Genomic DNA, 17,887 nt, shown 5'->3' with positions numbered 1-17,887 from the left:
AATTATTTAAAACTACCCTTTTTTAAAAAAGCTATTTTAAAAATTAAAAAAATAATATAAACCTTTTTATATAATTATCTAACTTAACGCTTTAATACTAAAAGTTTTTAAATAAAAAATATTATATATATAAAAAAGTCGAGTATTAGTCTTAGAACTATTTTGTAAAAGAACATAACTAGGCTAAGGAATACTTTTTTTAAAACTATTTATAAATATAATAAGATTCGTATAACGAGTTTGAAGTATACTTATTATAATATGAAGGCTAATTAAAAAATACCTCGTATAATAAAGAAAAAGAAAATAGTAATAAATTTATTTTAATATATTTTATAATATTAGTATTTTTATATTATATAACTAGATAGGATATATTTATTATTTCCAAAACTATCGATGCCTAACTTTTTTTATTATATAATACGTATTTTATAATATATTAAAAAGAGCTATGAGATAAAAGAATAGCTAAGTTTTTAATAATAAAGAAACTTTAGTTTTAAATATATTTAAGAAAATACCCTTATATAAAAGTTAATTAAAATCCGGGATCCGTAAACGTACGATTCGGTATAATTAAAAGTATATTATTTATAAAATTAGTTAAGATTAAAAACCTTATTAAACGAGTTATTTATTATATTTTAAATATTTTAATACTGTTTTTATTTTTATTATAAAATACGGACTGTTTAAAAATATATTTTAATAATATAAATAATATTATTATATAACGAGATAATACGATAATTCTAGTCTTAAGAAAATAAAAACACCCGTTTTTTAACTTTAATTATATAAAAATAAAAATGTTTTTTATAATAGGTTAGTTTTAAAAATTATATTAACGTTTTAAATACTTTTATATAGATCGCTTATACCGACTTTTTAAAAATACTAAATATAATAATATAGACGAATTAATTTTTTAAAAGACTTAAACCTTTTATTATTATTATTAATTATACGACCTAATACCAAAAAGATTTAAGTTTTTTTTAAAAAATAACTATTATTTTAATTACGAAATTATTATAAATATTATATGATTAAAAAATAAAGATATCTTATATATTATTAATATTAAAACTAGCTTCTAAAAAGTAATATTTTTAAAATCACTTTCTATATGAGATATTGAAAATATATTATATAAATACTAGATTTATATATATATAAGACTATTAAACTATATTTTGTACGACTTTAGGACGAACTTTACGTTAATAAAGTTTAGGGTATAGGTGAAGATTATAAGTATATCGTATAAAAAGATATTAATCGAAGTATATTAAGTAATTAGATTTTATAAAAAGGGTATATATACCCTTATGACGAGTATATAAAATCCTATTTAAGGAACTTAGTTATAATATTAATAAAGAAACGATTCTTTAAATAGTAATTAAGGCCTTAAACGATACTATTAGACCTAATAATATCGTAATAACCTTACTAATCTTTAAAATATACCTAAGGATTAATTTTAACTTACTACCTTTATTAAATATTATATAATAGGTATAAATAATCTAAAAAGCTATAAAAATATTTAAAATAATTAAAGCAAATATTAAGATTAATCGTGCGATTAATACTTAGAATAGACTTATTATTTAAAAAATCCTTTCGCTACTTTTTCAAAACGACGTCTTTATTTAAAAAGAAAACTAAAAATAAATAGGACCTTATAAAGTAATAAATATTAACTATACGATAATTACGGTAAATATAATTAATAACCTTATTTAGTTTCGTACAATATATATTAAGCTATATTGTTAAAAAGAGGTTATAAATAAAAACTAGGACCTAAACTAAGGAAAGGTCTAATTATTATAATTATTAGCTTAACTAAGGCTAAAAAGGAAATTAAAAAAATAATAATACGATAAGGCCCTATATAATAATCGGTACGACTTTACTTAATTTAAAAAGAAAAAGATAACTACGACTTAGTTATTAAATTATAATAAGATAATATTATTACGATTTTTAAAAGCCCGTATAAAGAGTTTAACGTTACTAAGATCGACGCTTTTATTATTTAAAAGGTCTTTACTTTTATATAATACGATTAAGATTAATATAGATTTCTTTATATTTATAAAACTAAAATAATATAAGAGATTAAAAATAAATTTATAAAACTAATTAAAAAGTCGAGATTAGTTATTTAAAAATATAAGAATAAGGAGAAAGAAAACTTTTTTATATAAGTATTCATTATTTAAAGAATAAACTAAAGATTAGTTTTAGCTTTTAATCTTATTTTTGTACGAGATTTTAAAACGTAAAGAGAACTACAAGATATTACTTAAGTTTATACGTAATTATATAATAAGTTTAATAAGATTATCGTCGTTTAACTTTTTAAAAAACTCTAGGATAGATACCTTAAGGGAACGTTATTATATATTTTTAAACCCTTATACGAGTTGGTAAAGTTAGGTTTATATTAATATAAGACTTACTACGCTTATTATATCGATAATATCGATATAATATAATTATTATATAACTTAAATTTATTTTATATAATAAAAAACCCAAAGGATTTTAGACTTATAATAATATAAACTAATAATATTTTTAGTTTTATTACCGTACGATTTTTAAAAAAAGAAAAGGAATAGTTTAAAATTTATAACTTTTATATGAAGTTTAAAATAATTTTAGCTTAAGATTAACTAATAAAATTTAATAAAAGCCGCATTTTAATTTTAAATAAAGATATTTTATTTATTTAAAAACGATAAATTAAATAGCTTCGTATGATTAATAAAATAGTACTTAATACTTTATAATAATATATTATATAATGAGTAAGAGGGGTATATATATTTTTTATATATTAGCCCGAAGCTATATACGACCTTTTAGTAGTAGCCTAATTTAAAAAATTAATATTAAAAAATATAAACGACTTAAACGTACGATTACAATAATAAATTAATAACCTAAACCGAGGGTTAAAATATATACTATTAGATATATCTTATACGAGTATTTATATTTTTATTAATAAATTATTTATTAATAACTCTAAACTCTCTTTTTAATTTAAATTTTTAATTATCTTTAATGAAGAAACTATTTATATAACGATAGAGTTTAAAATTAAAAGAAATATTATTTATTAGAGCTTTATAAAATATAAACGTATTATATAAAGCGTTTTAATAAATAAGCTTTATAAAATAATAGCCGGGTTTAATAATATTATTATTATTTATATAATATTAAATAATATCTTAAATAATTTTAAATATCCTGGGATTCTTTTTATTATTTATTTTAACTCTCGATTATAATATAAATATTTAATTAAACTAATTATAATAAATAAAAATAGACTTATAATTAATATAATATTATTAAAAAAGTCGTACGAAAAGAAAAAGAATTTAAAAATAAGATAGATTAATAAGAAAAAGAATCCGTCCGACGCTTTTATAAAAAAGTTTTTAAATATAGTATTTAAACGACTTATTTTAATTAAATATTTAAAAATTAAAATTAAGGTATATATAGATAAATTAAAAAGAGAGGAAGAATATATTATTAATCGTATAATATAATTAATATATATAAAGATTATATTTGTTTTAATTGAAATTATTCTATTATTTATATTATACGCCTGAGTATATATTTATTTTATTAATTCTTTCTTATTATTTCCTTATCGTACGAATTAAATTAAAAACTTTAAACTTTTTATTTTAATATAATAAGATATTCTTAAGTAATTCTAATACCCTTAATTATAAGACGACCTTTAATCGTATTATAAAGACGATTATTATTAAAATGACCTTTACTAAACCGACTTTTATTAAACCGATCTTTATTAAAACGACCTTTATTAAGACCGCTATTATTATTATTATTATTATTTTTATACGAATTACGACTAATATACTTATAATAAATATTATAAGGCTATTAAACGTATTTAATATAAGCTCCTTTTTAATAATTATAGACTTATACGTATTTATAAAACCGAATATTAAATTATTAATATTTCTAAATATAACTTTATATAACAGAGCCACGGGACTAAACTAAAATAGTTTAAAATAACTTTTATAACGGATAATATAAATAATTAAGAAATAAAGATTTTTATTAATAAAAAAACGTATTTAAATATCGCGCGAGGGTATTTAAGTAATTTATTGTTTTTAATTTTAAAAAAATATTAATATAAATTGAAAAAGAATTAGGAAAAGATTATATAAATATTAATTATAAAAAAGAGATTATAAAGTTATAATTCGGATTAAATTTAATAAATAAAGTAATATAACGAATATTTTAAAAATCTATATAAACTTTAAAAGCCTTTATTAAGGTAATAAACTAAGTTTTTTAATTACTAAGAACGAGCTAATTAATAAAAATAAGAGACATATTAACTTATACGAAGTTAATATAGAAAATTATTATTAATATATAATAAAAAAAGTCTTATTATTTAGGTTATTTATAGAATTAATATAAAAGTAAGAAAATAAAAAGCTAAAAAGGGGGCAAAGGCTACTTTTATGTACCCTCTTATACGAATACTTAAATAAATCAGTATAAAAGGTCCGTACGGATAATTTATTATCGCTACTTTAAATTAAATAAACTAATACGATAATCGTATATATAATTTATTAATAAATTTAATCTTAATATCGACTTATCTATTAGTTAATAAATGACTATTTTGTTTTTATTTAATTATATAACGGATTATTATTATATTTATTTAAATTAAGGGGGTAGGAATTTTATTTATTATTTTAAAAAATAAGTAATTATTATCGTATAATAGCTTATTTATTTAGTTATTAACTAACTTTATAAAACCATAATTAGTTAAATTTAGTTATTAACCCAAAAGATACCGTACGTTTAATTATAAAAAAAAAGGTTTTTAATATTAAAATAATAATAACTAAGACTAAACGTTTGGTATATTAAAAATAACTAAACCTCTATTTAGTTACGTAAATATTCTTATACATAACTAGCTTTAGTTGCGTACGAGGATATATTTTAAAACGCTTTCCTTATTATATAAATTTAAAAAGATTATTATAAAATAGAATTACTTTTGTAATTACTAACTTATTACCGGGATCTGTATACATATCCCCCTAGTCCGTTTAACAAACTTATTATATACTTTTTTAATTATTTTAAAAAAGAATTTTAATTAGGTTAATATTAATTTTTTTAATTATTATAAAAAACTGAATAATTAATATTAAATTTTTATTATCGTTTATTTTAAAAACAATTTATATTTTTTTTAATATTTCGATTTTATTATTAAGTTTTTAATTAAAAATGTTTATTTTATTATTATTAAATTTTTTATAATATATTAATTAAAACTTTTACTTAAATAAGAATTTTAACTATTTAATTTATTATTTATTGAAAGTTTTTAATATAATAAAATATTTAAAGTTTTTATAATTTATATAAATTTTTATTTTTAATTAAAGTTTTAAAACTAAAGTTATTATCTTTTATATCTTTTAATAATAATTTTAAATTTTTTATTATAAATATAATAATTTAATTTATTTATATAAGAAGTTTTTAAATAAAAATATAAAAATAAAATCGTTTTTAATTATTTTATTTTCTTAAAATAGTCTTATAATAAAATTTAAAACGTCGGTTTTAATTTTAAATAACTTTTAAAAATTTAAAATTATAATAATTAAAACCGACGTTTTAAGTTTTATTAAATAATTTTTAATATCTTTTTTTTTTAAATAAATAGCGTATTTTTTATATAAATTTATTAAAAAGTTTTTATTTTAAATTACTTTTATTTTAAATTATTCTATATAAATTTCTTTAAATATAATAATATATTTTAAAAAGTCGACTTTTTATATATAAAATTTATATTTTTTTAATTTATTATAAAATTTATATTTTAAAGTTTTTCAAATACTATATATATATATATTTTATATATTTTAAAATTATAATAATAAAATTATATATTTAAATTAAAAAGAAATATAAAAATAATTATATTATAATTTTAAAATTTAAATAAAAAATAATAAGTCGAGAACGATATATTATAAATTTACTAAATTAAGTTAGTGAAAAACTATTTAGTTTAGTTTAGATACTTTAATGTTTAATTTAATCTTATTAATAATATTAAAGTTTTTATATTTTATTAAGGATTAAAAGATAAAATGAAAGACGAACTTATTAAAATTAATAAACTAAACGATTTTTTTTAATACATTAAACTCATAATTAAGATCGATAACCGCTTTTATAAGAAAAAAAAAACGATAATAAGAACTTAACTTAAGACGTAAATATTAATAATAACTTTAACATAACTTTAATTAAAAATACTATTATAATAAAAATAATAATTTTTAATAAACTACCGTTTATAAATAATATAACGGACCTATAAACCTTAATATAATAAAGCGAGACTAACTTTTTTAAAAAAAAGAATTTAAATATTATGATTATAAAAAATTAGGATATATAATTAAGGATTATAAATAGCCTAAGCGAATTTAATAATAATCTATTTTTAAGAAATAAGTTAATATTATTTTCAAAGAAGTATTTTATAAATTATTTTCTTAAACCGTATATTACAATAATAATTACTTTATTTATTAAAATAATAAGGAATAATTAAGAAAATATTTTAAAAAACCCTTTAATAAAACCCTTATTATGATAAATAAGTAAAAGGTAATTTAACGCTTTAATACTATTGAAAAATATAATAAAGAATACATCTAAACACTATTAATAATATATAAAATAATTAAAATATAACCGACTAGCTACCCTATACAAATATAAACTTTTATAATAATAGAAAGTAAATTAAAAAAAAGATAGTAGCTAAAAATAAAAAAAAACCTATTTTAGTTAAAAAATAAGATCTTAACTCGAGAAATATATATTTTATTTAGATTTATTCGTATAATATAATAAGTAACTAATAAAATAATTTAATATTACGAATAGTATTTTTTAACAATAAAGGATTATAACGAAAACTATATCCGTATTTTAATTAACTATTATAAGGCCGGTTAATTATAAAAAAAAAAAAATTAGCTACTAAAGTAATACTCGCCTTATTTTAATAATAATTTTAAAAACAATTGAAAGTTAAAAAGAAAGAAAACCTTTTTTAATTAAAGAATGAGATCGATAAAAAAATAAAAATAATAAATTTAATTTACAGACTTTAGATATTAAAAAAACGTTATTAATAACGTATTAAAGAACTAAGTAAGGCTTAATATACGGTAAACGCTTATATTTATTAATATTTAATAATAAAAATAGTCTTCATTATTTTATAATAATGTATAAAAAAGTAATTTAAAATAATAACGAAGGATAGTATACTCTGTTTGAAATAAAACTTTTTTATATTTAAAAAAATTATAAAGTTAAAAAACTTAAGTAAAGAAATTATCGATAATTTATTTTTAGAATTTAATATTAAAAGACTAGATTATAACCCCTTTTTAAACGACGTTTATATATTAAATTATAAATAATTTATAAGTTAATAATTGTTCTATAATTTAAATAAACCTTGCGACGTTATTTAATAATAAGCTTAGTTAGAGAATAATTATAAAATATTATATAATATTAACGACTTTATTATTAAAAAAGAAACCGATTTAGATAAATAATTAGAATAGTAAAAATCTAAGAGTTTTTAAAAAGAACTAAATTAACTTATTAAGAACCTAGAGAACTACTTATATAACTAATATATCTCAAATACATAATTTAATATTAAAGTATTTAGGAATTATAAATTATTTTTTAAGGGGAGAGAACTTTTTAATAAAGAAATAAACCGTATTTGCGATATTATTAATATATTATATTTACGTATTAAAAAATAAAAACGACCCGATTTAGTAATTAATTATGAACGGCTTATTAAAAAAGGACGAGTATTAACCTTCGAAATATCAAAAAATTAAATATATTATTCATAAAAAAATATTAAAAAGCGGCTAAAATAAATAAGTTTTTATATTTTATAATATTCCTTAATAAGGAATATTTATAAGTTAATTTTTAAATAAATAAATACGATATAAACGTTATTATTAATAGCGGCGCTTAAGGAACTTTTATTTTATTAAAAGTAGTAAATAAATATAATTTATTATAACGTACATACATAGCGAGTCGCCTATTATAGCGAGTCGCCTACTTTTCTTTCTTTTTATATTTTTTATTTTAATAACTATTTTTCTTTATATATAATTATAAATTCTTTTTTAAATAAAAATCGTATTATCTTTATATTTTAAATTATTAAAAAAAACTTAAATTTATTTATACAAAAAGTAGCTTTTATTTATAATATTTTAAAAATACTACTTTATAATTGATATATTAACTTATTATTTTAATATAAAATTTATAAAAATTTAAAAAAAAATAACTTTTTTTAAAAAAACCGTAATTTTTAAACGACTTATTAATTTAATTAATTAAAGATTTTTATTATAATTTAATAACATATAAAATATAATTAATTATGTTTTTAATAAACGCGACGTAACGTATATCGAATTACAATAAATAAAGAATTTTATATAACGTTAATTATAATTAAAAATACGTTTTTAATATAAAATTAATTATTAAAAGGTATTAATTAAGGATCTTATAATTATTTAAACCTAGTTTATTTTTATATAAAATACGATTATAAAATACGGAATATATAATTATAATATTTATAATTTTAATAAGACGGGATTTTTAATAAGAATATTTTCGTACGTAAAAGTTATTATAATTTTTAATTATTATAAAAGGCTTTGTACGAAATAATTTAATAATTAAAAATAAGTTTTTATTATTTAGAGTATATATACGGATAGCTAAGCGTTGTCTCCGTATATTATTATAAAAAGTAAATATTATTTCTTTTTATAATATATTAATAATTAATTCTTTTTTAAATAGCGTATTTATTTTAATGAAAATAAATAGATTATAAATAAAAGCGGCCTAGATTAATTAAAATATTTTAAAAAATATATAAAGTTTTATATAAAAAATATTAAACGGTTTTTAGTCCTTAATAGCTATAATAAATATAAATTAATTAAATTCGATAATTATTATAAAGAGCGTAATATTATCGTTTTTTATATACTTCCTTATTTATTATACGAATTTTAGCTTTTTAATATTAATTATTTTAGTTTATTAAAAGCTTTATATAATAAAGAAATCGAAAAGATAATATAAATATAAATTATATATATTATTAAAAACGATTTCTTTTTTACTTTTAAAATAGCTTTTTTTATTTTAATAAGTAAAAAAAACGTACGAGTTAATTTTAAATAAGTTAAAATTATATTTTTTAATTTAAAAATAGTTATTTTTTATTTAAATTTTAAATTAAAAACGCTAATATTATTTAACTTATGTTTAAATAACTAAGGTTTTTAGGACTTAAAAACATTAATTATAATATATAATGCCGTATAAAGCTCTATTTTATTTAAAAAACGGATTTATAATTATTAATATAATTTATTAATATATTTATATAAAGTTATTAATTTATAAATTAAAAATATTAATAAGTTAATATATAAATTAGCTTTTATTAAAGCTAAATACCGTGGGCTTCGTATAATAAATAAAATATTAAATAAACGTCGAAGGGCTAAAAAAACATAATTATATTTTAAAAGCTTATTTAATATTATTAAGGCCGAGGTAATTTAAATAAAAAAAAGGGTTATTAATATTAAAAACGAAAATATATATTAAAAAAGTATTTATATAAAAAGGGTTAAATCGCGCAGGCGATAATATAGTAATTATAAAAAAATTAAATATAATATATAAATATATTAAATAGTTTAAAAAACCTTTAAAAAAGAGGCTAATAAGTAGTTTTAATTAATTTCGTACGATATAGCTTAATTAACTTATATAAATAGTAAGAGGGTATTTAGAAGTAAGCGACTCGCTATAATGGGCGACTCGCTATGTATATACGTTAAGTATAAAATATAATATTATATATTTTATAAATAATAAAAAAAAAGTTTAAATGTAATAACGGATATATTAACCGGGAGACTATATATTTTATAATATATATTAATAATTAACTAAAATAATTATAATGTAATATTATAGAAATTAAAAATATTGACGTTATTTCAAGAATTTTATAATTACGAAAATATAATTTATAAATAGATTAGAAAACCGGTTAATTTTAATAAATAGATTTAATTATTAAACGACTTAGGAAAAAAGGTTTAAATAAGTTTTATATAATATATAATAAAGAAAATTAAATTAAATATATCGTTTTTATTAAAGCGATAATATTTATTAAAATATTCGTATTTAATACGGACGATTAAAAATTAAATTTATTTCAAATTATATTTAAAAAATACCGGATTTATTTAAAACTTTTCGTTTTAAAAAAAAATAAAACTATTAAAATATAATAATTAAAATATAAAGATCGAATTAAAAAAAAGATATAATTTAAGTTTTATTTATTATATTTTATAAATTAATTTAAATATAACGAACTTAATGAGTATATTAACGATAGATTTAAAAAGGGTTACATCAAATTATTATCCTTTTAAATAGGAATATTAATCTTTTTCCTATTTAAAAAAAGTAAAAAAAAGTTTAAATTTATAATTAATTATAAAAGACTTAATAGAATTATTAAAGAAAATTATTATTTATTATTCTTTATTATAGAATTTAAGGAAATATTATACGGAGCTTAATAATTTATTATAATAAACTTTAAAAAAGTATTTAACTAAATTAAAATTAAAAAAGAAAATAAATAAAAAACGGTACTTTAAACTTATAAATAACTTTATAAATATTTAGTTATATTTTTCGGATTTATTAATATACTTATTATATTTTAAATAATACTTAATTACGTATTTAAAAAGAATATTAATATTTTTATAATTATTTATTTTAATAATACTTTTATTTCTTTTTTAATTTTAAAACGTATAATAAATATATTTATATAATATTTTAGAAAATTTAAAACGTAAAGCTCTTTATTAAGTTTAATAAATACGAGTTATATATATAAAAAGTAAATTTTTTTAGCCATACAATTACGTTAGGATAAATTTATATATAAATATTTAAATTAATAATAATTAAAAATTAATTAATACTTACTAACGTTAAAAATATAGAATTATTTTTAAAATTATTAACTTTTATCAACGATTTTTCAAAAATTATAATAATATTATTAAACCTTTTAATAATTTAATAAAAAAAGATATAACTTTTATTTAAAATAAAAAATATGAAAAAGTTTTTAATAAAGTTAAGAATTTAGTTATTTCAAAAATTAATAATTATAATCCTATATTTAAAAAAACTATTTAAAATTAAAACTAACGTTTTAAATTTCGTTATAAAAGTAGTCTTAAAATAATAAAATTAATAAAAAATATTTTATTTTTATATATTTTATTTAAAAATATTTTATAAAAGGAATTAATACACGGGCATAAATAATTAATACACGGGCATAACTCATACACAAGTATAATAACTACACACTATTATTAGCCTAAAAAAATATATAGACTATAAATACTTCGTTTTAAAAACGGTAAAAGCTCCCTTATTAACATTTTCTTATTTTAACGTATTTATTTAAATTATTTTATATTAAATTATATTATATTTATTTTTAGCTTTTACGCTTTTTATATCTTTTCATTATAATATATAATAAATAGCGGATTAATATTAAATCCTATTAAAGCTTTATTTAAATAATCGCGTCCGTTAAAGGACGACTTCGTTACTATTATTAATTAATATTTCCTATTTATACCTCTTTTTTTAAATACTCGCTTATAATACCCGTTTATTAGCTCGTATTCTTATAAATTTCTTTATATTAAATTTATTAAATTAACTTTTAATTTAAAATTATAATAAAATTATAAATTAGCTATTTTTTTATTACTTTTTTTTTTATATAAGTTTTATAATAATCGTTTTATTATAGCTTCTTAATGGACGGCTTCGCCGAGTTATTTTAAAAACTATTAATAGCGTTTTTTTATATTAAGCCTTTAGACTATTATCCTCCCGTATAGTTAATTAACTAAGGATAGGCTATATTAAGTTCCTCGGCCTATTATAAAAGGATATAATAATCTTAAGATCTAAAATCCGACGATATAGGTCTCTTCAGGACGTTTCCTTTAATTTTTAATAAAAATAAACGTCTTATTTTATAAAAAATATCCCGGCTATAAGCTTTATATAGATTATATAATAATAAGGAATATTTAATTATATTAAAATAAAACAATTATTTATATAATTTTTAATAGGAAGGGGCTATAAATAATTACCGATCGGTAATATTATCTTTACTATCCGGTATTACTTTATAATTAATCTTAAATATTTTAAAAAAAATATACTTCGGAATTTATTTAGATATTTTAAACTAATTTTAACGTATTAATAAATAATTAATATTTTATCTTTTATATAAAACTATATAAACCATAACTTTTAATTTTAAATTATATCCTATATAATATTAACGAATTAATATAAATAACTTAGGCTATTAAAAAGATAACTTTTAATATTATTATTATTAAACTCGGTCTTTAAAATAATACGAATATTAAAATTTTAATATTTTTAAATATAATAGCGAGCTTATTAAGCTTTAATAAGAAAATATATCTTATAAAAATAACGTAATATTAATTATGAATTATCGAACTCTTTATAAAAACTATTTTATATTTTTTTAAAAATAACCTCGGTTTTAATAAAAATAACGAGCTTTTATATTATAAAAACTCTATAATATATATAAAAAATTAAATTGTTAATAGGCATATAAATATACGCTTAGTCTTTATTATTTAATTCTATTATTAATATTTTTAAAGGTTTAATATCGTTTTCGTAATCCGAGCTATTACCGGTACCTTTTAGCCGTTTTCTTTTTATTTATTTCTATTTAGCTTTAAATATAATATTAAAATTAATATAATAAATATAAAGCTATTACTATACGTCGGCGAACTTATAAGCTAAGGCGGCTTTTATTTATTTATTATAATCGATAATAATAATATTTAATAAGCGAATTAAATATTAATTAACTAATTAATAAATACTTTCCGTAAAGAACCGGAACCTTTTTAACCTCTCGTTATCGATAAGGCTGAATACTGTATATATTTAGTTAATAATTTAAAATAGCGGAAGTTTAAAACGATTCGTATTATATATATTATTAAAACTAATTACCTCCGGGAAGCGCCTCTATATTAAAAAATAAAATAAAAATATTTATATTAAATTAATAAGCCGGTTAGGCTCGTTATTAACTTATTTTATAATATAAGGTACTTTTTGCTTGTTAAAAAGCTTTATTAAAACGATTATTAACAAATAGCTATTTAATTTCTTTTTATTTATAAAGGCTTTAGTATTATAAATATCTTATTAGGTAAATACGGAATTTAAGAGTTATTTTTAAATAATAATATAAATATTGTAAGCTTTAATATTAACCCGGCGGCTAATGGTTTTAATAGCGCTTTTAGTTAGTAATATAAGCTTCCGATATAAAAAATATATTAAGGAATTAAAGCTTAGCCCGTAATTATATTAAGTATATTCAGCTTTAATATATTATTATAAAAATTAAACGCCCTTTTCTTTTATTTTAATAATAATTATTTATTTATAATTATATTTTTATAATTATTGTTAATATGATTTTATATTTTTAATAAGCTACGGTTTATTAAAACGATCGTATTAAAATATATATTTTATTTTTTTTATTTTTATATATATATTTATATTAATAAATAATATTAAACCCGTTTTTTTTAATAAATACGTTAACTCGGTCGAATAAAGCGTTAACTATAGGCTTTAAATTACCGAGAATTTATAAGTTTAGGATTAGGTTAAATAAAACCGAAAACGAGCGTTAATTTAAAGAATAAAAACCCCGTAATAATAAAGTTATTAAATTTATTTAAAAATCGGTAAAAAAATACTTTAAATAACAAAGAAAAAAATATAAAAATAAAAGTAATAAAATAAACGTATTAAATAAGTATAATAAATAACTTTATTTCCATCGCTATTATCGAACTTATTTAAAAAAAAATTAAAAAGTTTTTTAATTAGTTATTACTTTTCTTTTATTATTTCCTAAACTAAGCGTAATATAAATTTAAATTCTTTTATAAAAGTAATTTATATAGGTCGATACTTTTCATCCTATATGGTAGATTTAAAAATAAAATATAATAAAAATAGACCGTATTCTAAGCTAAGTATTAATATAATAACTCAATAGGTCTAAATAGTTATCGTCAAAAATATCTTATAAAAAAAGATTTTATAATTATTTTATATTTTAATAAGTGCCGTATCTTTTTTATATAAGCCGTAAAGTTAAATAATTTAATAAAACCGGTCTAAATAAAAAGTAAAAATATTTTTAAACGTATTATCGTTACTAAGGCTATAATAATTATTAATATTTATATTTAAATTATTAATAATAAGAAGTTATAAAGTAAAAATATATTTATTATATTACCGTTTTAAATTAAGCTCGTTATTTAAGCTTAAGCTTTTAACTTAATATAACGGGTTACGCTTTAATAATAAAAAAGCGGATTTAAATATAAAGGATTTTAATATAGATAATATAACGATAAAGCCTCGATTAGTTAATATAAACGACGCGTCGCGATTATATATTAAAGAAATTCCTAAATATTTTGGGTAGGACCGGTAGAATTAAGATAGGGCAATAGCTTTTTTAAACTAATAATAGTATATAGCTGTTATGCCCGTGTAAGAGTCATGCCCGTGTATCAATTCCCTTTATAAAATAGAAATAAATTAATAAATTTATAATAAAGAATTAATAATTATAATTAAAGTTTTTAAAAAATAAAGATTATAACTTTTAAAAACTAAATATAAAATTACCGTTTATATAAATTATAAGAACTTTATAAATTTTATAATAAATAAAAATCTAAATAAACGATAAATTAAATAAAGTAAATTCCTTTTAAATTTAATTTCCGAATTATTTATTAAAAAGGTTTAAAAAATAATAAAATAGACGCTCTTAATAAACGATTTAATTATAAAGTTATTATACTTAAGGAAATATAAATAATCCTTAAATATAACGATAACGGTAATTTTATATTTATTAAAAAACTTTTTCTAATAGTTAAAAAAGTTAATATTAGTTTATTTAGAAAAATAACTCTTAAGTTTATTATAAAAGTTTATAATACTTAGGTATACGGTTATTAAAATATTATAAAAATACAAAAACGGATTTATTAATATTGTAATAAATCTATTATAAAAATAAAAGTCGTTAAAATTATTAAAAACTATTATATTTATAAAAAAAGTAAAAATAACCTTTATAAGTTTTATAAAGAGCTATAATTATTATCAATATTGCTAAAAATATAATATTTAATTTTTTAGGATTTTATTATTAAACTATTAAAGTCTAAAGAATTATTAATAAATATATAGATATTATATAAAGAAGTAAGTAATATTAAAGAATCAATATATATTTTCTTTAAAATAATTATTACTAACTATAATTTACCTAAGGAAATAGTTTTTAATAAAGATAAGCTATTTATTATTAAATTTTAGAGATCTTTAATTTCATAACTTAATATAAATTAAAAACTATCGAGCTTTTTTTATTTATAATTATTAAATAAACTAAAAAAATTAATTAAATTTTTAAAATATACCTCTATTATTATATAAAATATGATTAAAATAATTAAGTATTATTATTATTAATAGCCCAGTTTATATATAATAACGTAATTAGCAAAAATATAAAAAAATCCTTTTTTTATTTTAATTATAAGTTTTAATTAGTTATATATAAAAAAGTACGTAAAGGATTATAAATTATAAAAGCCGTAGTAAACGTAAATAAATTTAAATTTTTTTAAAAAAAAGCCTTCCTCAACCTCGAATTTATATAATAATATATGAAACAATACGCTAATAAATTAAAAATTAATAAATTTATTTTAAAAAAGGGAAATAGTATATACCTCTTTCGCTATAATATAAAAATAAAACAACTAAGCGATGATATTACGACTTAATACGTATTACTAAACTGAGGCCCTGCCTTATAGGACCTACGGCGGTTACTATACTATATATATAGTAATAAGAATTTAGACGGCCCCCCTTAAGATAAAAAAATTATAAATAAATTATATAACTATAATCGTATAATAAAATAAAAAACGGACGCTTATAAATAAATAAAATAAGCGATTATAAAAATATAAAACTGACGACTATTTAATAAACGGTCGAATAATAATAGATAAGATATTATAAAAGATATATTTACGATTAGGATTTATATATAAGATAGCTTAAGCTAAGCTTAAGGATAGACTTTTATAGCTTTTTTAATAATTAATTTTTATATTAAATTTAACGATCGTTTTTAGTTATTTTTATTAAAAACTTTATTAATAAGATTACGATTAATTATTAAAGCCTTTTTACTTAACGATTTATAAATAATAGCTTTTTAAAAACTATTTTAATAACGATTATAGTTTATAAATATCGTAACCCCGATTTTTATTAATATAAACTTTATTATGATTAGTTAACCGTAATATTTTAATTATTTTTATTTAATAAGTCGATTTTATAAAAACTTATTAAATAATACGAACGATATTTATTAAATTTTTTTTTAATAAAAGTAAAAAGCTTTAGGTTTTAAACGCTAAGCTAACTAAAATTAAAAAAGATATAAAAATACCTAACGTTAAATATAATTTTAATAAGGACGCGGTCTTTAATAAAATAATATATATTTAAATACGCCGCATCGTTAATTAAAGTATTTAACATAATAAAGAATCAACGGACTTTTTTAATATTATTATTATTTAATTAAGAAAAATTAAAATTAAAAACGACCGCGATATTATTAAAATATAAAAAATATTTAACGTTATATTTAAAAAATTTAAAAACGAATATTAAAAAGTTTTAAACTTAACTAATTAAATAAATACGTTTTAAAATATTATTAATATCGTTATTACATTTTTTAATAAAAAACGATAAAAGTTTAAATTTAACGTATTTATTACTTTTAATAAAACCTTTAGAATTTTAAAAAAATTTTTAATCTAAATTAAAAACTTTTAAAACTTTTATTAAAAAGATTTTAATAAAGAAATCGAAAAGGTTATATATATTATTAGCTTTTTTAAAAAACGAGCTTTTAAATAGTTTAAACCTTTTTAAAAAAAATATTTTAATAAAGAAACCTTCGACAAATACTTTTTTAAAATATAAGATATTTATTATAATTTTAAAGGATTCGAAAAAGTATTTAAATTATTTTTTTAAAATTTAAATAAAAAACCATAAACCGAGCGTAATATATTATAATTTTAATAAATTAAATTAGTAAAGGACTATTTAATTAAATTTAAACGCCTTAATGCTTAGCTCGATTATATTAACGATATTAAAATTTTTATATTTTATTAAAAATTAAAAAACGAAGTCAAAAATAAACTCGTTAAACTTAATAAACTAAATAATTTCTTTTAATATACTGAATTCGTAATTAAAATCGATAACCGTTTTTATAAAAAAAAAAAAAAAAAAGACCGACAATAAGAACTTAATTTAAAACGTAAATATTAATAATAACCTTAATATAACTTTAACTAAAAGC

At 16.3% G+C, this 17,887-nt stretch overlaps 1 protein-coding gene across 1 annotated transcript; it reads right to left on the bottom strand.

Moving 5' to 3' along the window:
- Positions 1-8,814: 8,814 nt before the first annotated feature.
- Positions 8,815-8,985, bottom strand: CORC01_06605 (uncharacterized protein; the record flags this gene model as incomplete). Its single annotated transcript, XM_022618245.1, has 1 exon — positions 8,815-8,985. A coding segment is annotated over one exon (171 nt), but the record flags the coding sequence as incomplete, so codon positions are not given.
- Between the last annotated feature and the right edge of the window lie 8,902 nt (positions 8,986-17,887).

Source organism: Colletotrichum orchidophilum (genome assembly GCF_001831195.1).
Source record: "Colletotrichum orchidophilum strain IMI 309357 chromosome Unknown Scaffold_50.1, whole genome shotgun sequence".
NCBI classification, from domain to species: domain Eukaryota; kingdom Fungi; phylum Ascomycota; class Sordariomycetes; order Glomerellales; family Glomerellaceae; genus Colletotrichum; species Colletotrichum orchidophilum.
Note: the sequence above shows the minus strand (reverse complement) of the source record. Positions and strands in the feature narration are given on the sequence as shown.